Consider the following 20,604-nt stretch of genomic DNA (forward strand, 5'->3'; position numbering starts at 1 on the left):
GTATCAGTCGGCCGACATGAAGTCGCGTTGGTTTCACTCTCCTTATATCTTATCTGATATCACATTGATCTTTGAGCTGTCGGCCGATCACCTTCTGGCTTCAATACTCATACTTCAGATTAGCCCGGTCCAGCGGTTCACGAGCCTTCTTGATCAAGCTAAGATCCTACACTTGGGCCGCTCATCATTGTTCATGTAAATTGCAAGTTGTAGTTTGTAGCTTGCGATATGTTATCATTTTCATACGAATGCAACAACGCGTCATTGTTATATCGAGCTGCCTCGATCAGACACGATGAACAAGCATTGAGCCTATCTTATCTTATCTCAACCACTAGCCACTAGAAATAACTTCCCTTCCCGGCGTACTCCCCTTCTCCTCCCGCTCCGCCATCTCTCTGTGCCTTCCCTACCTCCTCTTCCTCCTCATCACCTGGAGTAGGTAGTCTATGAGCAGGTTCAAACTTGCTCGGAGGCGGTACGAAAGCCTTGGGACCGAAAATTGGTCTTCCAGATGGGGCGATGAGGGAAGATACAGGTGGGATGGGTTGGAATGTTACCTAGTGATTGCAAGGTAGATCAGTACATGTTGTTACTCACTCCAAGCCAAATTACAATGTACTGATGTATATATCAGACGAAATCAAAGCTATACTGCTTTTGCCCTCATGACTCCTCCCAATTTTCCAATCAGAAATCCACGTTACACTCCTCGCCTGTACACATGATCCACACACAAACTCACCGTATCATTCATCTTAACATAACTCCCCACCCAAGCCCTAGTATCTTCCACCTCATACTCGACCCTCGACCTCCTACTCTTCCTTTCCTCCTTCTTCCTCTCCGTGTTCCTACCTATGGAAAGTCCCTTAATCTTCTCACGAGTTTTGGAATCTTCCAAATCTTCCAGTCGACCTAACGATTCTCTAAGATACGAGATTGCCTCTCCTATCTTCGGTGTAGAAGACTTGGAATTCTCGCCCAAATCTATACCCAGCCATTTATTCGCTAGTGCACCAGAAAGTAACGATTCCTTCTTCAAATATCTCTTGAGAGGAGTGATGATCTCTCCTTCTGATGCCTCATTGTCTATCTCCTTGGAGAATAGCTTTTTGCTGCTGCTTTCCGAGGAGGATTGTTGCACTTTGAGAAGGGCTCTGGATGAGGTGTATAGTGATGTTACGTAGAGGTAGAGTTTGGCGAGCAAGGATGCGGAAGGGTGGTTGGAGGGTAAGGGTGGACCGGCGGGGGAGAAGAGCGCGTGGGGGAGGACTGGTAAGAGGAGTTTACGGATTGCTGTGAGGTGGGCGTCGGCGAGGAACATCCTAAACATACGTACGGTAGAATCTATATCAGCTGTACATCTCCTCTGCCATACCCTCGAAATCTTGGTAATCAATGTATCCGTACCACTATATCTTAAGTTCACATTGCTTGAGAAGTAGAGTAAAGAGGGCACAATCCCACTCACATAGACAGCCCCTTAAATACCTCCCGTCCCGACTCAACAGGCCACCTCCCCCCACCCTTTCCCGCCAACCTCCCACCCAGTGCGTTCCGTATAGGTTCGACTTGCAATATCACATTCTCCGCCACCCAATCTGCCAGACCCGAAGCCTGACACAGCAGATCGACTGCCCGACTCAAACCCGCAGTTATCCTCTTCTCATCCTCTGAAGAAAGGTTACGAGAGACGCTTTCTTTCTCATAGGTGGGGAGGGAGGAGAGAATGTAGTGCGCGTAGTTTGATAGGGCCAGTGTGTATGTGAGGAGGACGAATAGGTGTTCTGAGTGGATGGATGGGAGAGGGAGGAGGGGAGGGGACAGTTTGTATGATGTCAAAGGGGAGGTCCAGGGGAAGTCTACGAGAGAGAGCCTTATACATCAGCTACAATTGCTTTGGGAAGATATGGGAAAGGAGGGATAGATGAAGAGAGCTCACTTGGTTCTCCCCTGAAGAGAAGCTCATCAGCGTCGAGGCATGCTATTATACCTTTCAAATATGGTAGGTACACTTGAACGGCCTAGTATGACGGACAACGCATCAGCTATCTCATGGATGCGCCCTTGAGAGGGATAGTACTAGCTGACTTACGTCCAAGACAGCCAAAGCACTCGATCCAGGCTCCTTGTCATTGACACTCTTTAACGCTAATTGTAATCTAGTTCTGGCTGCTGTAGCTTCTGATAAAACGGTGGTGTATAATCCAGATGGGTCGGTAAGGAGGGATGAGAATGTTAGGAGTGTCGTAGTGGGTAAAGGGAAGAGGTATGGAGGCATATTGAGCTATCTTGTTATATTCTGTGTAGCTAGCAAAGTCTATTGAGAGAAGTTGCTAGACTTTCAGTATTCGATGTTGCTCTTGCATTTCATGTTCATACCAAGAAATCTCCTATGACGGCCAAGCGATCAATATCCAGCGGAGTTGTCAGTGTATCTCCGAGATCAGTGAGGGGTCTCCACATTCCATTTGACGCACCGACCGCTTTTGTAAACAATGGTACTCGTAATGTTCGCATCTTTACATCTTCACTGCAATTGTATTTTAGATGTATCACTTGGCTGTCAGACAGTCTCAAACTATGCAAGGATCATGAAGATCGTCCTGAGCAAAGAGGTGAAAGATGCTTTATTTCATTACCTTGCTATACTCTTCGGTAAGTGATCTCCCTCTTCACCTTTTACCCCATCGTATCTCCACTGATCTCATGGGTGCGTGTAGGTATCATTGACACTCTCTTCATCTGGTCTATGATATACATCTTCTTCCATCTTCCATACGACACATACCTCAAGTAAGTTCATTCTGATTCTCGTCCAAGCACCCAAACTGATTGAGTGTTCGTTCGGACAAACAGATGGGATTCCAGGATAATATTTGTGCTATCATACTACGTTTCCCTCAGAGTATCCATAAGGACCGACCGAGAGTTCAGTGATATATTCCTTAGGTTCATGCAGGCACAGTTCTTCTTCGGACCGACGTTGAAAGTGTTACATTATGTTGGAAAAGGTATGTCATTTCGATCAGCATGAAGCTGCAAGCTGGAGGATCAACTTACTGACTTGATGATGATGAGGTAGATGCAGATGGGTTTGATATTACCTTGTTCTGGAGGGATTGGCCGGGGAGTAAGAAGATATAGATTTTATAGATGGGTAGAGAGTAGTATCGTTGTATGTATAGCTTGACGGTGGAAACCATTTCGATCTTAAGTTACGAACTCCGAAAAGAAAATTCACTAATACCCAATATCCAAGGAAAGCTGACGTGAAATGATCCGTTTTAGTTGATGCAAGGAAGACGGAATGTGGCTGAATATGTGTGTATATAAGTAAATACATATAAGGCCTGACAGATCAACTCATCGGCTTTCTTCCTTCCTTCTCTCATCTTCATCCTCAGCAACATTATCATCATGTTCTCTCGTCTCCGATCTCGATCTCGTTCCAACTCCCAAAACACACCTCAATCTCACATCATCACACCAATAATGGCAGTAAGCCTGACCTATCCTATCCATGCGCATGCACCCGCTCGAGGCTGACTCAGGTATGTCTCACCTTCTAGGATATCATCTACGTGACCCTACCCCCACCACCACCAAGCTATCAATCCACCCAACAAGAAGACCAAAAACCATCCTTCTATCGCTATGTCATCCAGAAGAGACTTACAACTCACGTATTCATCCATCTCTGTGAGTGCTATCTTCCATTCACCCAGACCCTTGCTTCGGAAGCTGACGTGAGATCGCAGGCAGTCTGATCATCGTGGTTGAGCTACTCATTCATATCATTTTTAAAGAATAACCAAATGTCAGTTCCCCCCTCCTCGCCTCACAGCTATACATTTTGATTTGAGATGAGGTGGGAATCCAGGTGGATGCCGTTCATCCTCTCCTTTATTATGTGGTACATCGTAGGCGACGGGCAATCTTACGTCCACATCCCGATCGATAATCTTAGAGAGAAATACCCGTACTCCTTTCGATATCTCTTTTTGAACAAGACTTTCTGGCAGCAATACGTCTTGAGGGTGTTGGCTTCTGTACATATGGGGTTGTGGTGAATACGTTTCGGCAGGGTGAGTGAAGAGTCCTCATTGGTCATCCATCTTGTGTTACCGTTACTGCTATTGATGCTGATTGATGTTGTGTACTACGTTACATAGGTTGCGAGCAGGAACGACCCGCCTTGTGTTTGCTCGACCCCTCTGACACCAGTCGAAGCACACGTCTCGACGACACCGGTATGAATGATATCAGGAAGTCGAATGAGTTCGAGAAGAAAGCAGCTTCGGACATGACAATTGACTGAGTTTGAGAGAATACTATCTTCTGTGTGAATATGATAAGTAATTCTGAAAGAATCTCATGCAACACCCTCATCATGTCCCATCGTCCACACTCGTCAATGCATGAGCATGACTGCATACAGTCCAAACCCTCACCTACTACTTCTTCCCGATACTCTTCCTAGCATCATCAAACCTCCTAACAACAACCTGACACTGAGCAACCGTACATAACTGCTTACTCTGCCTCTTCACCTGCTCATTGAACAGGTTCAACCCCGCAGCCCTCTCAACATGTTCGACCGGTACGATGAACGATCGTAAGTCAGCTTCGTCGGGTATCTCCTTGTTGGGGAGGACGAAGGCTCCCAGTGCGAGTTCTTTGATGGTATTTGGTGAGGTTGAGGGATGAGCTGGGTTGAAGTTGGGCGAGGGTTTTTGGGGATAGGAGAAGTCCGGTCGAGAGGCTAGGATCACTTTGGCGAAGTGCGTGGGGACTGATATGGAGGGTGGGGTGCCTATTACTTCGTATGTCTTATGGCCATGGATTTATCATCAGCTTTTTGTGCATCGAGTAGTGGGTGGGAGGATAGGATGATGAATTGTATGTGATACTCACAACTCGCCATTTGCCATCGGGGTGTTTGGCAGGTAAGTACAATGGTACGCTGATCATTTCGTCAGCTCAAGCCATCAATTTGATAGGTCAATTGAACTCACGTGAAAACGTAGACATCCTCAAAGTTGGTGGTCAACCTTCTGCAGAAATCCTCCAGATATGCCCAGTCTACAAGGAAGAATGGATCAGCTACATTGGCACTAAAGGAACTCGAGTACACACTGGCCGACTTACAATGCCTGTTGAATCCATCCCCTACCTGAGGGGCTATATTAGATAGGTAGAAAGTCTCGTCCATCGCTTTCTGGGAGATCTTGGCATCTGCTGCTGGGACCCTGTGAGCGAATACAACGATCAGTACGTTCGCTTTCAACTCCTGCTCAGTACAAGGTATGTTCGAAATATCGACCAAAATAAAGGAAGTAAACTCACATATGTCCTCGATCATACCCACTCTTAAAGTCTATACCCAGCTACAAATGAGCTTTACTTTCAATGAAAATAAGGAAGTATACAGCTTACAGTCCTGCAACTTCGCCCTGAACATCTCCGGCACTCCCTCATCCTCCATAAATACACTCCTGGATCTATCACCTTTAACAACCACCTTCTCAGGCGTCGTATCTGCCTGTCTAGCTTGATCGAGGGGTACGGGCGTAGTACCAGGATTAGAGGGAGGTGGGGTCCTGGCGAGGGAAGTAGCAGTGAGATGTTCGGCAGTCCATGAGGGGTGTTTGAGCCTGCGGTCGTAGGCTGCCGTGTAGGCTGTTCGTTTAAGTATATCGGGTGTTGGGCCTGGATCACCATGTTTGCCATCAGCTACATGCCTCCCGAGCGTGCGTCAAGGCTCGAATGTGGAGATAAGAGAGGAGAGAAGGTGAGCGTACCTGGGAATCCATGTGATAAGACTGCACTGCCCATAGCAGTGGGTATCAGAGCTTTACTATCCTGCCCACCGCCCTCGGGAGGTGGAGGGGGCAATTGGACATTCTGAGCTGAGGGGGTAGGCTTTCGAGGGTAAAATATACCTGCTCCCACACCCAGAGTCAGGCCTGCTGCGAACAGCAGCGATGGACCTATAGTAGGCATTTCCCCGAATACGACTGCACCTTGGGTTGGAGGTGAATGAAATGAGATAGAGTGTCGAAATGACTTTTGATCTTTCTTCCTTCGATGGTGGTCTAAAAAATAGAAAAAGCAGACAGGAGAGTGGAGGTATATTTGGATAGACAGACTACAAACCCTCCCTTATCGACCATCGAGCAGATTGTAATCACCTATACAAATTGTTGTAATGCACTCATCGTTCCGTTGGAAGATCAGCAAATACTTTGGCCATCAGTTCCTCGGTCATGTCACGTTGATACCAGAGTTGGTCCTCTCGCACAAAATTCTTTCCTTCCCCCACTTGTGAACGACAGCCTGTCTTCATACTGAAACATTCTCGAGACAGCAGGCAACAAGTTTTAAGGACTCAGCAAAATGTCGACGGAATATCTCATGGGAGATGTTGGGAATGTGTTGGAAGCGTTGTTAGGTACAGCCGATGGGCCAAGGCAAGAGTGAGTGGACCTGACCCATGGACACATCTCTGAGATATGCGCTGACGATACGGACGATAGGGCCGAGAAACATCTACGAAAGCTTACCGTCGAGACTCCCGCTGAGATACTGCTGGTGCTCGCTCAGATAGGTGCACAAGGTGTAGGAGGGTTTCAACTGGACGTAAGCTTTATTCCTTACTTCCTGAATGAGAACAAGGAAGAAGGAATTCACTGATAATGTCTGCTGATTCAGCACCGACTGCTCGCTCTCATTTTACTCAGACGACTAGCTTTCAAACCTATATCTGGACTATTCTTGAACTCGACTTCTCAACATGCTACTGCCCCCTTCGACGTGATCAGGGAGACAACAAGAGGAAGGATAGAGACTGTTTTGTGTGCTGGTTTGAAAGATGAGATGGATACTAGGATGAGGAAGGGTTTGGGGAAATGTGCAGCTGGATGGGTCCAGGAGAGCTCAGCAAGACATCGTAAGTCTCTGTTCTTCGCTTTTCCCTTCCCCTTCAAATCAAGGAGATCTCGAAAGCTGATTAGCGAATTCTGCGTAGGACCACTACTCGCCCTGCCACCGGTATTACTGGAACTGACAACTTCCCCACACCCTTTCCATCGATTCACCCCTTTCCAGCTACTTGACATGACACCGACCTTACTGGTCGACTCAGTGAGCGACCCCTTACCTGCTCCTCAGCTCGCTCAGATACTGCTGGCAGGTATGAACGACCCAAGTGTGGATGTCAGAGTGGAAGCTATCAAGGCGGTCAGGAGTGTGTTGATGGAAGGTGTGACGGGGAAGGAAAGGGAGGAGATCGGTGCAGATCTGTTACATCAAGCTTTCAGAGTATGTTTGACCTCCTCATTCTAGTTTCTTTCGTGAGCTCAATATGGATTTGCTGATTGAAAATGTTGGATAGTCATTGCCTCGACTACCGCCCGAACCACTCTCACACGCTCTCGTACCTTTAGTCGACCTAGCTTCGGTACATCCCAATCTCTATCTTCCCACTCTACACGACATACTCCCATATCTGCTTTCTTTGATCTCACCTCCATCCGGATCAACAAATCATCAATTCTCGCCATATCCACCTTCAAATCTGCCAACAGAACAATGGGAAGAGATCGCTAATCCCGCTACGGAAATCTTGCTTTCCCTATGCGAACTACGACCGGGTCAACTGGGAGAATGGGAGAATGGAAAAGTACCGAGGGAGTTGGTGGGATTGTTGATTGGTAGACAGGTTGGGAGCTTTGATGAGGATTGTCAAGATTGGCTAGATACTACTAACGTGAGTTTCCATTGTCGTTATGATCCTGATAAGCTAAAGTTGATGACCTGACACCTTTCAGCTTGACGAGGAGGACGAAGATTATCCGGTATTTGCTGAAGAAGCTCTAGATAGATTGGCTAATGCTCTTGGTGAGTCCCATCTGTCACTCGTCCACAGCTTCAGAGAGACTGATAATGGAGTGTGTATGTAGGCGGCACCACAATCCTTCCAGCCCTGTCCAACCAAGTGGAATCACTCCTCACCCAGCAAGATTGGAGATGCCGTTATTGCGCTTTAGTCGCTATAGCCGCTGTCGCCGAAGGATGCTTGGAAGAACTGCAGCCACGTATACGTGATGTTTTGAGGTGAGTTGGCCATTTTAAGACTTGTATGGAAGACATCTAACCAACGATGATAGGATAATCTCACCTACTGCTAAAGATCCTCATGCGAGAGTTAGGTATGCTTTCTTACAATGCATTGGACAGCTTTGCTCGGACTGCGAGGTAAGTCAGCTGGGCGGGAAGGATTGAGACCACCCCAGTCACAGCTGACAATTCGAGTAGGGAACGATGCAAAAGGAATATGCGGATGATGTACTTCAAGTATGCTTGGCCTTGCTAGAAGACCCTGTAACGAGGTGAGTTGAAATGTTACGTGACAGGTATTGCAAGACAACTGATCATATTCGGGTTTGACAGGGTCCGAACACACTCTGCTGCATGTTTGACGAACTTCTTCCAAGATGTTGAGCTGGAATCCTTCGCTTCGTACCTTGATTCGCTTGTCAGATCATTGATGACCCAATTCCAAGCTGGTCCGCTGTTCCTCCAGGAACAAGTATTGGCGACTATGTGTGAGCACAGCTATGTGTCGGCTTGCTTCGCAAGAACTGGTAGCTGATAGTGGAACAGCAAATGTCGCGCTTGGAGCTCTTGAATCGTTTGCACCTTATTATCGTGAGTCTATGCGATTCTAGGTGCTAGAATAGCCGCGAATGCTCATTTCCTGGAAACTCTGATCAGGCGATGTGATGGATCTCAATGTACATACTCTTGCCACTGCTACTTCGGAGGCACAGCAGAAGTTGCAGGGGAGAGCGATGGAGTGTGCTACCTTGATAGGTGAGGATAGCGTTCTATGTTGTGTGATGAGATAAGGCTAATCGCAGAGCAATATTTATAGGCTCAGCAGTTGGGAAGGCAGTGAGTACTTTGATAAATGCTGTAAGCCAAGGATGTCGCCGACAGGGAAATCTAGACATTCGCATCAGATGCTGTCAAGCTAGCTCAGTTGATGATCACGATACAAAACAACTTGCAATCTGATGATAAGCGATCGGCATACCTGATGGATGGTGAGAGCTGAAGTTTACCTGTGTTGATTGTGCTATTCGGCTGACCGCTTTATGACTATGACTGAATAGCTTGGACAAGTCTGTGTCAGACGCTAGGAGACGATTTCGAACCGTTCTTGCCTCAAGTGATACCGCCACTATTGGAAGCAGCATCGTACAAACCACCTAAAATGGATGTCTGTGAGTTCACTATTTTGCTATCTGACTCCATTTCAGAAATATACTAAATGCTGGACATATCGCAGTACTATCAAGCTTTGAAGAGTCGACACCTGATTCGGAAGATGCTCTCGTCGCGTCCAACACATCAGAGATGGACGAGAAAGTCCAGGCGTTTGAGAATCTCACTTTGTATGCTTTCACCATGAGAGGGAAATTCCAGCCGTGGTTGATGAAGAGTATGGAGCTGAGTCTGGAGGGGCTGGTGGACAAGCACTCGGAGGGTGTGAGAGAGGTGAGTTATCGGGACACTATCGATATAAACGGTCGGATCAACTAATTTGACATGCCTCTTGGGATAAATAGGCTGCAGCATTGTAAGTTGGGTTTTATCAGCCCAAACAAAAGGGTTGAATAATTGACGATACCTCTCAAACAGCTTGGTACCTGGCTTACTGCAAGTAGCGAAAGATTCGAGAGTATGGAACGATAGTCCGAATAACCTTATCGAGGTATTTCAGCGAGTCATAAATGCAATGACCAAAGAGACTGATCCGTCATTCCTTGCCTTACTGTATGTCAAAGATCTTACCCTCCTACCATCAACTTTCCCCGCCTTGTCCTAGCGTAAGACATAATACTGAATTACTGGTGAAGGTACAAATCATTCACAGACTCCCTACACGTCATATCCCTCTCCCTTCCACCCCAACTCTCCACCCTCCTCCTAAAAACTACCGAAGCGCACCTACGCGATCTCGAATCCCGAAGGATAGACCGAGAACTCCAATCGGAATATATGGACGAAGCTGATAGGGAGATATACATGGAAGAGCAGGAGGACGAAGATTCAGCGTTGGATCAGATTGAGAATGCGCTGTTTATGGTTTTGCAGTTCAACGAGGATGGGGCAATGGAGGAGAAGGTGGAGGAGTTGAAGAGGTTGAAAGGGGAGGTTAGGAAGAGGGGCTTAGACGGAGGTGAGGGGGGAGAGGAGATATAAATGTAGGTGTGTGGGGAAGGTGGACCATAGATGTCTTGCAATGTATATTGTAATATGATATTGGGTGTGTCTACCAGTCCTCCTCTCTAATCGGCGTGCGATGACAAAAGGGCTCACACAAGCTTCATACCGGAGTGAAAATTAGACTACTAGGTCAGAGAGGGAAAGCAAAAAAATAATCAGGGGAAAAGCATACCATGGTTACATGAACAGAACAACTTTGAATCACTTCGCCCACAATTCCAAGAAACCTTTGGTGGATTCCGCCTCAATCCAACAGGTTCGAAGGTGTATGCTTCGCTTCCCCGCCTGACGAGTAATTAATGGAGATGGGACCTCGTCGGCATTTCCTCCACGTCGATCAATGGTTCATTGCGACCATCAGCAGTGTGGAGCCGCATCGACGTTTCTGTGAGATTAGCGGGTGCTTCTTTGTGAGCTGAGAGGCAATCTTCAGGTGTTCGGTCTGAGTACCTCGATAGTTCCTCAGAGGACCTGGTGTATCTTACGTCCTCGAACATCGGCAAGCTCAAGAGGGCTTCCGAGACAGTAATGACCTTGCATCCCTTATAAGCTTTCGATTGCAAGAGCTTGGTTGCGTCAGAAGCACTTGGCCACTCTTGAGTACGTTTCATGTCTAAGTATCTTGAGCCAAGACTGTGAAGCTGTCTATCCGCTTCCACCCTCAGGGGGCCGTCTTCCACCCTGTTCAACATCTTACAGCCAGTGATGACGGTGTCCTTCTTCTTCCAGAAATTGAGCCACCCCGTTGTAGCGTCTTCTGAGATAGAGTTGGGATCTTTGACGCTCAATGCCAGAAATCCACGAATACCCCGTCCCGATAGCTTGGTTGCCTTTGCTACCTTTCTCCAGCTCTCTGGAATACCTTTTTCGTTCAGGGCGATAGCTCGGAAGTCTGCTGTGGCGTCAGAAGGGACCTGGTCCAATTCAGATTGGACCGTCTCAATCAGTTGGTCCTCTGACATCGTCCTTAACGTAGCGAGCTTTTCCTTGTTGTCAGTCAGACTGGCCAATGTCTTGCGACATTCTTGATGGTACTTTAGGAAGGAGTCCTTCTGGTCGTCAGTGATAGATGGACCTAGCCAGTACATGCTGCCTGTGTATATTTTCTTATCTTCACCCTTTCGAATGCACGCAATGACCGTCGGTGAAGTATATTTAGTGGCGGATCTCTGAGTAGTGAGGATGGCGGAAGGCTGTGCTGCGTTGGACATGCTGGGAGGTTCTGAATGTGTTGTAGAGTTGTTATGGTTGAGTGTGGAGCCCATCTCCCCAATGGAACACTTCGAAGAAGGTGTTGGGTATGCAGGGGCTACTACTGCGCAAATAAAAAGTTGAAACTTGAAAATTTGGAATATCCATTGCCAAATGAATAGTCCTGAAAAATTGTGTCAACCAGTGAATCGATACAGTTATCATGGAGTTGGCTCCCTTCAAGACTCCTAGTAGGCTATCTGCCTTCGAATGAGATGAAAAGCTGTGAAGCGAGCAGTCGACTTCTCCGTATCCTCGTTGTGTTCCACTACTTTTGTGTGCCAAGTTTTGGATAAATCCTTTGTCTTCCTGAACAGGGCGGACAGATTAGAGCAAAATGCGGGTCCAATGATCTCGCGGACGCAATTCTGCTGACCTTGACGCCGATCATCTCGAAGTAATGCGGAAAACATGCATATTGACGAAACTTATCCAATACAAACGAGTGAACCAATTCTTCAGCACAGGACGATTGCGAAGATAATTATGATCAAGTGGGCCGATGCTGTCCTTACTTTCGGAATACTATGGACATCGCTTCAGGCTTCAGTCCAACAAATTGGCAGGCATGGGGATTGAAGCACAGTTAATGGGTTGTGATGCTTCACCCTCAAGGGAGATGAGATCTTCTTCATCCCCTGGGATGTTTGGCACGGCGTCCGTATAGTATTTGGGAATTTTGGTGTATCTTACCGCCTCAAAGATGGGCAGCGCCATGAACGCCTCTGATACTGTTATCACTCCGCAGCCCTTATGTTCAGGTGTTTGGGAAAGTTCAATGGCGGCTGACTCGGTCGGCCAATGGTCTGGGCCGCTCTTCAAGTCCATATAATCTGAGCCAAAGCGCTGAAGTCTTTCATCGGCATCATCCCGCTCGGGACCGGGGGTTTTCCAATTGCAGATCATGCAACCTGTGATGACCGGATCATCCCTCTTGAAGAGTTTTGACCAAGAACTCTGAGTTACCCTAGAGGGATCTTGAGCGCTCAGAAGGAGATGTCCACAAGTGTCCTCTGCCTCTGCCTTCTGGAGCTTGCCGGCCCACTTTGCAGCTGGGTTTTAGATCCGTTCCGTCTACAGCAAACACTCGGGACCCGACGGGTTCAGGAGTAATTTTATCCAGTTCATCTTGGAATGTCGCGACAATACTGGGCATTGACATTGTTTGTAGGGCTTTTGACATTTGGGGATCTTTGGCCAACATCGCCGACTTCTTGACGCAGGTATCCGCGTATTTGAGAAATGACGGTTCATTTTCGGAGGTGACATAGGGGCCGAGCGTCCATTTCGCATGGGTAGATACAACACCGCCAGAGCCCCTTTCGATGGTTATGAACAGGGTAGGTGAGAGAATTGACGAATAGGATCCTCCCGTCGACTGAGCGGAGGGGTGCAGATCGGTTCCAACAGAAGGCTTGCGCTTTGGGGCGAGCAGAATGGCTGGGTCGGATCCTCGAGGGGTATTCGAGTAGTGTTAGATGTTGATTATGTGATGATTCAAAGCTTAATATTAGCGATTATAGGGTTGAAACTGGTGGGAAATGCTGGGTAAATCCACTTCCGGGGGAAAACAAGAGACTGTGGGAAAACACCTTCGAGACAGAAACGTGAAGTCCAAGAAATGGAAGCCTCTTGCGAGAAGACCTTGCTCAGAATAGAGGTCATGCGGTATCCTTTGACCTCAAGAAATGTAAAAGGTTGGAGTCCCTTCTTGGGGCCTTGTGACCCCGCCGCATTGCATCACTGATCCCACATGGAACCGTTGTGTACCTGAAGTTGTTTGACTAGTCGCGGTACAAAGGGCTTCGATGAGTCGTGGAGGCTATCATGCAATCGTCTTGCTTTGGGATATCAGATGAGAGATTGCGACGAGGGCGGATAACGCCCTAGTTCAGTCAGCTGACTTGACTGTCTCCTAACGTCCCACGTCCAGCAGAGTTATATACAAAATTGATGCAGAGATAGGCCTCCCTTCTCTTACCAAAAAAGTGGAGAGTATCAATAAGCATGAGTTACATTGAATCTGTACTACGAGTTCAGAAGATGGGCGTGATCAACAGGTATCTTGAGTTGGAAAGGTACAAGTTGAGGCTCTTACATACATGATGAAACCGATTTCGATCGCTTCAAAATGTCTGCAAGGGCCAGAAATTAGTGATTGTGTACATGCTCGATGACACATCTCGTACCAATATATGTAGGAAGCTATATTAGACTACAATCATGTGAATTTAATCTCTGTATAGTGGGCTCCAGAGGCTCGAAGTTGACAGTCTCAGTGATTGCTTGGTCCATGGGATTGATGGCTTCGATCGACCCCTCTTGCGATATATTGCATGTCCCTGATATCGATGAGCTCTGCGGTCCAGTAGATTCATGAGAGGTATCCAGATATTCAAGAAAATCAAGCATCTTTGCTGTTTCCCTGGAAAGCTCAAAGATCCCCAGGTTATAACCGTTTTCCTCAGCCAACGTGGCGGTCATGGCGAGGTCAGAATACCGCTTGTCGTTGGCGAATTTTGATTGATGTTTCTTCTGAAACTCTCGAAGTCGGTCGGGATTATAGGAGTCAGAAGGGCTGTAGACGTTCCGACAAATCGCGCTTCCATCTGGAACCCTTACGAATTTCGTCTTGATATTTGTCTCGTCATTAATGCCCCAAAGATCTTGCCAGAATCCTCGGTTCGATTTGGAGAAATCCGCTACAGGTACCTTTTGATGAATCAGACAGAAGCAACCATCTGTACCTTGCTTGGACTCCGCATATTCCTCCATGCGGGTGAGATTCGATTCCAATTCGTCATATTGGTCCGGACGCAGGATCATAGCCTGGCAGTTGCTCTCTGTGACGTGTCCTGATTGATCCGCTTTGGAATAATCCTTTGTAGACTTATCAACAACATCTTGTAGTCCTTGGATGAAATCCTTCTCCGAAAATCCCATGGCAGCTTTGGCAGAGATCCTATCCAGATGCACACCCACATCGTTGTAACATTTATGTGACCATACCTCCATATTGTATGGTACGAAAAGTTTGGCACGATTTCCATTTTTGCCACCATAGAGAGTCATCTTTGTACCGAGATTTTCTGCTATGCCTCATATGCAAGAAATTGGTATTTTCAGCTGTGACTGAGCAGTGGGACCTGTACAACAACACTATCAATGTTTAGAGCCTCAGATCGTGCATGCACGGAATCAATGGCGGGATACATTGCGACCAAGCAGTGCCACTCGAATTTGGTGCATCAAACTCAGTTCATTCCGGTTGTTAACATGAGGCGATGTGATTTGCGCCTGTTGGCATCGCTACAAGTGCTTCCAAATGAGCGAGACACCTAATGCTGGAGCTCTCAGCTGTCCTCTACCGATTCATGCAGATTTCATGCATATTCCATTGTATGGGCATTTTATAATACCTCTGACAAAAGAGGCAGCTATGGTGGCAAAACGGAAATCTTGCCAAACTTTTCGTACCATACAATACTGTCGGTTGCTGCCCTATCCTTGCGGGAAGCCTCGGTTGGGTACAAATACTTCTTTCGTTTGTATCCGGTTTGGTCCCGGATGACTGTCAAAATGCATGTGGAATGATCAAGGCCCATTTTGCGACCCGAGCGAGTAGCCGGGTTCGAAAGTGACATGGCTGAAATTATAAGATGGGGAGCCGGGCTATGCTACTGTATATGGCTTAGTGGCAAAATGCTGTTATAGTTGGATGTTGGGGGAGGGTCAATACGATTAGAACGTATTTAGATTTGGTCGAGAGAGGTTTTTTGGCGGCTGACTCTGAAAAACTTTGTGAGGGGAAGTTTTGGCTTAGATCCACGCTTTCATGGTCATCCTCTGAATGCACTGAGACACGAAGGCTGACTCATTCGCTCTCAAGCTTCAAGAAAAACTACTTCCATTGTTTCGCATTTCTATCTTCCTCGCTTCGCATCCTTGGGGCCAAGTCTTCTAGGTTTCAAAAAAAGAGATAAAAAAATGCGGTAAAGCAAAATAATGCGGTGACCTCTCTCTCTGCCAAGCCTCGAGAGCAGTGTAGCACAGCAAATGGGGTATCGAATCATTCGAGTCAGTGGCAAGTCACCATATATACATCGCGTCATGTCATTTTGGCGAAGAGAAGTAAAGTTTCAAAATCTGTGTTTAGGCGACAAAAGAAAAGGAAAACCTTATCGAAGTGTTCCGCAAGGTCATCTTTGCCAAAGAACACACGGAAAGCGGAGCATGTTCATTTGTCCGGTTCGATTGAGGCGTAAGGTCCAGCTTCTACTCCAACGGCGAGCGAGAGGGCTGGAGTACATTTTCATCGACAAAATCCTCATTCTCAGCGTCCATAAGTGTAAGGGAACCAATTGATGAGCCTGCTCAGGGCTGTTCGACACTTCCTGCGTGGGTCGCTGCTTGACTATCTGTCGAAACTTCGGGATCATTCGGATCGTCGAGGAAACATAATTTATCTGCTGTCTCTGGCGACAGCGTAAACACTCCTATTCTGAAATCATGTTCTTCAGCCAACTCCGAAATCTCTTTCTCATTGGGGCAGACCGTTGAGTTACCGAAAGTCTCGAGGTATTTTTTGTGAAATTCTTTGAGACGAGGTGGGTTATATGTACTCCTAGGCTCAAATATATTGGGACAGATAGCACTTCCAATATATATTGGCTTGGTGCACGTCGACTTTGATTCTTGAGAGCCACGGGACCAGAAACTCCAACCTCCCTTACTTTGCTTGGAGGAGTCGATCACAGGTACATTTATTTGAATCGGGACGTAATAACCGTCAATTTTTCGCGAATTCTCTTGGTCTTGTTTCATCGGTTGATGCACCGAGCTCCACTCATCGTATACCTTCGGAGTCATAACGAGCGCTGGATAGCTGCATTGACGCCCGTGAGTCTCAGAAGTCACTCTGGCACGGCCGGCTGCTGCTTCTATGTATTGATCGATTTCGTCCTGGGCAGGTTCCCTGGAGAGGTTCAGAGCAAACTTTGCCAAGTCAACTCCCATATGATTGCGGCACTCTTGTCCAAATGCCCGAAGACTGGCGAATTCTTCGCTTTGCCAGTTTAGATCGCATCCATAGATGAAGACGTGTGGCCTGAATCGTCTGCCTTCCGAATCATTGATGTAGCTAGCTGACAGTAATATTGTGGGCTGATCGCGGAGGTCTTGGAAAGTCAATTCAAAACTTGGGTTAGGGCCTGACATCATCACAAATGCAAATTGAAGGCAAGATATGTGAAGAATACAATATAGTTTGTTGCAGGTGTTTGCGATAGCAAGCAATAAACGGGGTTGGCTCGCAGCGGAAGAGTCTTCTAGATGTTAGAATTGTCAGCAGGCAGTTGAGACAATAAGACAGAGGTATGACATGTACAGTAATGATTTCGAATTGTTTGACCAGATAGGGCTTGCCTTCCCACGTCCTTTCAAAAGACCCCTGGGACTTCGAATTTGCTACATATAGTCGACGTGAGAGCGCAGCACTCCTTTCTATCGCTCCTTCCAAACTTCCCTTTTCGCCTTCAAATCGACTCGATTCGGGGGCCATGACAAATGGGAGGTGGTGGACAGCCGGGCTCATCACAATCCCAAGAAGTTCAATCTGGGGTGTAATGGATAATGTAGCCGCTCAGCTAGCTAACGTGACCACGCAGGATTCGGATTACACTGGGAGGATGCATGGTAAGATCTACCGTTAAAGCAAGAACATCTTGCAAAAATATGAGATGACAGAAAGACGAGAAAAATGAGCTTCAGGTGTAGACACGTATACTGCATTGAGAGATTCAAGCCAAGCAAGACAGTCGTTTTTGTACGATCGACAGACGTTATATCCACATGCACATGCCTTGCAATGGAATCATAGGTATAGTTGAGCACGACTCAAGTCATGTGGCGTAGTTGTCCTTGTGAGAGTACCTGTACTATCCTCAGCGTCTTATATAGCGACGAGGATTAGTACAGGAAGTGAGATACGAAAAGTTTCTTCTATACAGGGTGAACTACGGAGCATCTCCATAAGTATATTCTGTAATTCTGACAGTCCTGTGAATTGTAAATGACATATAGAGCATGAGATCACCACAATGTCATTTCTCCTCAACCTCCCACCCACCCACTACATGAGTCCAGGCAAACGAAAAGAAAATATAGACACTCAAATGCTCCACATGTACTGTCAAAGAGGGTCCACCCGCTCAAGTGTAAATATTCCGGATTCACTGGCTATCAACAGTTTGGGTCAAGTAGAGCAGTGCTTACACCATCTGGGACGTCCGAATCGAGAAGAGAGATAGCTGCCTTCCTTTTCGGATTGTAGAGAAAACATAGGGTTTTAGCCGTTGATTCAGATAAAGGCCATAACCCGATTTCACCTTCGACACCGTGCTGCTTTGCCAAATCCCTTATATCTTGGAGTGAAGGGGACGTTCGATCAAGCGGGTACCGATCTTGAACGATCTCAGCGAAGGCTTGGGCTTTGTCCAGACGCTTGTCGGTGCTGGGATGGTAAGCGATGGTCTGACAGATCGCATAATCCGTGATGTCTTTACCCGACTTTGATTCCTTTCCCCTTCCGCCAAGACTATAGGTGTCTTCATCGTTGTCGTTGACAGCTTTGTATACTGGGCAGAAAAAGCTTTCGGGATAAGGTTCCTTGCGCATGCTCATCACGAGATCCCCTACTTCGTAAAAAGAATCGACATCGTATGACTGCACCGGAAAGTTTAGACTTCCCTCCGACCGCAAATCCTCTATCGTGGATTGCATGGTGAGTCTGATATCTGTTTCACTCAGTTTTAGTAATTTGCTCCTGTCGGGGTGTCGGCCGTACATCAACTCTGCTTTGTTCGAGAGGTTCTGCATTGACGCCATGAAGTTAGCTCTCACGAGCTGATCGGGCTGGATCGTACCCATGTATGGGAAGGTCGGCGCATATATACATTTCTTGCCGCGATCCAACCGGCAGTACAATATATGGTCGGCACCTCAGAGAGCTGGTCGTTATATCGCGTATAGGTGAGTCGGCTTGCTTGGCTCGCTGATTCTGATCCCGATCCTATTGTGGGCGACATCGTTCAATGTCGACTGGGAATGAACCGTTGTTGTAATCAAGGTAGACCGCCGTTAGTGGGTAAAGGGACTGATCGGTTTAAGTGTCAAAGAGAAATGGGAAAGGGCATTTGTTTCGACCTGAGGAGATATGCATATATATATATATGTTGCCGCTCGAAGTCCAGAGTCCAGAGATGAGGCTTCCGACCTGCAAAACGAATTTGTATTATGGCTCCATTCTGTTCAACGTGATGAAAGGTAAGATGTCTGACACTGTTTAAGCGACATCTTGAGAAATATTTATATCCTTTCAGCCCAAAGACTCAGGAAGAAGGCTGCACTGACGTCCAGATCTGTTCATGTACTGAGAGGCATCGTGGCTGACAGAGGATGAGCGACATTTCAAATCGATCGGTCCTTTCACACATTATCGCTTGTGCTGCACAAGGTGATCTCCACTCCTTTCTGGCACTTTCTTTTCTAGCTTGGCTGATCCTCGAAATCTGCCACCCACAAAATACGGTCGCTCTTTGGCCTGATCTGCCAATCCCGTCATATATTATGCATGGTCCCGTACGCAGTTTGATCTAATTAAGCAGGGATCAAGCCCTTCTCTTCGAGGTACTTAACGATAATCTCGACGGCACCGGCGACATCGACTTGGTCGGTCCTAATGTGGATTTCAGGTTTGGCGGGAGCCTCGTATGGTGCCGAGATACCAGTGAAGTCTGTGGGAAATAAGTATCATAAGCGTTATACACAATGACTCTCTTATCATAGATGAGCAGCTGATCGAATATGAAGGCAGCGCATAACGACGTATGTGATGGCAAGCCTTAATAATCTCGGCCTGCCCTGATTGGTTTATTCTGATCGAATCTGAGCAGCACCGTTTTCCTCATCCAACACTGTATCCTCCAACCTAGTTGATCCAGACAAATATGAATATATTCTAACTCACCCTTGATCTCCCCAGCTCTAGCCTTCTTATACAACCCCTTAGGATCCCTCTGCTCGACCACACTCAGCGGAGCATCCACGTAAACCTCAATAAAAGGGATGGCGGGCGAGTGGTTCTCGTGTAACGTCCTGGCGAGTTCTCTGTCGGAGACGTAGGGTGAGATGAAGGCTGTTATGGCTATGGTGGATGAGAGGGAGAATAGGAGGGAGACTTCGCCTATTCTTCGGATCTGGGAGATTGAAAAGACATCATTAGCAAGGGGTCTGGAGTTATGACTTGTGTTGAGAAGAGGGAATTGAGGGCAAACGGACGATCATTTTGAGATGTGAAAACACAGATGGAGGAACAACTTACGTTCTCGACTCGGGAAGCTTGGTCAAATCCGAGGTCCTAGATAATCAAGATGCTCCGTGAGCAAGTGCAGGTACAAGGCGTATACTACATCGCGAGGGATAGTACGATAGATTCTGGCTGGATATATATGATGGACAGAACTGATACCAACTCACCTTGTTCAATCCGAATCTGATATTATCTCCATCCAACCTATAAGCGTGCAATTTCTTGTGCAAGAGATGTTGTTCCAAGGCGGTAGCGATGGTGGACTAAACGGTACAGCACCTTGAATCAGCTCCGACCCAAATAATCCGAAGTGGAGATTCTCAGAAAGGGAGCTCTATGGTTTGTAGTGCATCTTCATATGATTCATATGATTGACAGTCATGAGACGGTCACTTACTTTACCAGAGGCACTGAGTCCGGTCAACCAGATGGTAGCTCCCTTTTGGTTTAACAGCTGATTTCGCTCATCTTGAGTGACTGAGCCTGTAGGATCATTGGTGATCAGTAATGATTCGGTGGACTTGCTCCTGTTTCTACTTTCAGAGCAAGTGGATGATTTTGCTCGGATGACCGAAGTCAGGATTGTATGGAATACTTTCACCTGGTCAAGCTGAAGTAGGGGATGAAAAGGGAACGTACCAGGGTGGAAGGTGATGTTGGTAGCCATTTTGATGTATATCTATGAT

General features: G+C 47.0%; 10 protein-coding genes across 10 annotated transcripts; 2 read left to right on the forward strand and 8 right to left on the reverse strand.

The window, feature by feature from the left end:
- Positions 1 to 341: 341 nt before the first annotated feature.
- Positions 342 to 2,284, reverse strand: I302_107640 (uncharacterized protein; the record flags this gene model as incomplete). The annotated part of the gene is made up of 5 exons (XM_019193231.1): positions 342 to 560; positions 746 to 1,328; positions 1,475 to 1,865; positions 1,946 to 2,027; positions 2,099 to 2,284. 5 exons carry the CDS (start codon positions 2,282 to 2,284, stop codon positions 342 to 344), a joined length of 1,461 nt encoding a protein of 486 aa, XP_019044708.1.
- A 313-nt stretch (positions 2,285 to 2,597) lies between these two features.
- On the forward strand, positions 2,598 to 3,150 carry I302_107641 (uncharacterized protein; the record flags this gene model as incomplete). The annotated part of the gene is made up of 4 exons (XM_019193230.1): positions 2,598 to 2,661; positions 2,727 to 2,799; positions 2,863 to 3,017; positions 3,089 to 3,150. The coding sequence occupies 4 exons, from the start codon at positions 2,598 to 2,600 to the stop codon at positions 3,148 to 3,150; spliced, it is 354 nt and encodes a 117-aa protein (XP_019044707.1).
- A 1,310-nt stretch (positions 3,151 to 4,460) lies between these two features.
- Positions 4,461 to 6,009, reverse strand: I302_107642 (uncharacterized protein; the record flags this gene model as incomplete). The annotated part of the gene is made up of 7 exons (XM_019193229.1): positions 4,461 to 4,835; positions 4,921 to 4,969; positions 5,022 to 5,088; positions 5,155 to 5,255; positions 5,353 to 5,383; positions 5,443 to 5,715; positions 5,808 to 6,009. The coding sequence occupies 7 exons, from the start codon at positions 6,007 to 6,009 to the stop codon at positions 4,461 to 4,463; spliced, it is 1,098 nt and encodes a 365-aa protein (XP_019044706.1).
- A 393-nt stretch (positions 6,010 to 6,402) lies between these two features.
- On the forward strand, positions 6,403 to 10,275 carry I302_107643 (uncharacterized protein; the record flags this gene model as incomplete). The annotated part of the gene is made up of 19 exons (XM_065870512.1): positions 6,403 to 6,482; positions 6,543 to 6,645; positions 6,718 to 6,955; positions 7,034 to 7,326; positions 7,400 to 7,774; positions 7,836 to 7,905; positions 7,968 to 8,121; positions 8,175 to 8,262; positions 8,323 to 8,396; positions 8,458 to 8,612; positions 8,671 to 8,715; positions 8,782 to 8,880; positions 8,942 to 8,961; positions 9,017 to 9,113; positions 9,183 to 9,293; positions 9,359 to 9,567; positions 9,639 to 9,649; positions 9,712 to 9,846; positions 9,930 to 10,275. The coding sequence occupies 19 exons, from the start codon at positions 6,403 to 6,405 to the stop codon at positions 10,273 to 10,275; spliced, it is 2,703 nt and encodes a 900-aa protein (XP_065726584.1).
- Positions 10,276 to 10,595: 320 nt separating this feature from the next.
- Positions 10,596 to 11,510, reverse strand: I302_107644 (uncharacterized protein; the record flags this gene model as incomplete). Its single annotated transcript, XM_019193227.1, has 1 exon — positions 10,596 to 11,510. One exon carries the CDS (start codon positions 11,508 to 11,510, stop codon positions 10,596 to 10,598), a length of 915 nt encoding a protein of 304 aa, XP_019044704.1.
- A 586-nt stretch (positions 11,511 to 12,096) lies between these two features.
- I302_107645 (uncharacterized protein) lies at positions 12,097 to 12,712 on the reverse strand (the record flags this gene model as incomplete). Its single annotated transcript, XM_019193226.1, has 2 exons — positions 12,097 to 12,507; positions 12,596 to 12,712. 2 exons carry the CDS (start codon positions 12,710 to 12,712, stop codon positions 12,097 to 12,099), a joined length of 528 nt encoding a protein of 175 aa, XP_019044703.1.
- Positions 12,713 to 13,755: 1,043 nt separating this feature from the next.
- I302_107646 (uncharacterized protein) lies at positions 13,756 to 14,565 on the reverse strand (the record flags this gene model as incomplete). The annotated part of the gene is made up of 1 exon (XM_019193225.1): positions 13,756 to 14,565. The coding sequence occupies one exon, from the start codon at positions 14,563 to 14,565 to the stop codon at positions 13,756 to 13,758; it is 810 nt and encodes a 269-aa protein (XP_019044702.1).
- Positions 14,566 to 15,924: 1,359 nt separating this feature from the next.
- I302_107647 (uncharacterized protein) lies at positions 15,925 to 16,419 on the reverse strand (the record flags this gene model as incomplete). The annotated part of the gene is made up of 1 exon (XM_019193224.1): positions 15,925 to 16,419. One exon carries the CDS (start codon positions 16,417 to 16,419, stop codon positions 15,925 to 15,927), a length of 495 nt encoding a protein of 164 aa, XP_019044701.1.
- Positions 16,420 to 17,790: 1,371 nt separating this feature from the next.
- Positions 17,791 to 18,330, reverse strand: I302_107648 (uncharacterized protein; the record flags this gene model as incomplete). Its single annotated transcript, XM_019193223.1, has 1 exon — positions 17,791 to 18,330. One exon carries the CDS (start codon positions 18,328 to 18,330, stop codon positions 17,791 to 17,793), a length of 540 nt encoding a protein of 179 aa, XP_019044700.1.
- Positions 18,331 to 19,206: 876 nt separating this feature from the next.
- I302_107649 (adenylylsulfate kinase) lies at positions 19,207 to 20,585 on the reverse strand (the record flags this gene model as incomplete). The annotated part of the gene is made up of 6 exons (XM_019193222.1): positions 19,207 to 19,343; positions 19,577 to 19,805; positions 19,931 to 19,966; positions 20,086 to 20,181; positions 20,316 to 20,401; positions 20,558 to 20,585. The coding sequence occupies 6 exons, from the start codon at positions 20,583 to 20,585 to the stop codon at positions 19,207 to 19,209; spliced, it is 612 nt and encodes a 203-aa protein (XP_019044699.1).
- Positions 20,586 to 20,604: the final 19 nt, after the last annotated feature.

The sequence above is a fragment of the Kwoniella bestiolae genome, chromosome 6 (assembly GCF_000512585.2).
Source record: "Kwoniella bestiolae CBS 10118 chromosome 6, complete sequence".
Lineage (NCBI taxonomy): Eukaryota > Fungi > Basidiomycota > Tremellomycetes > Tremellales > Cryptococcaceae > Kwoniella > Kwoniella bestiolae.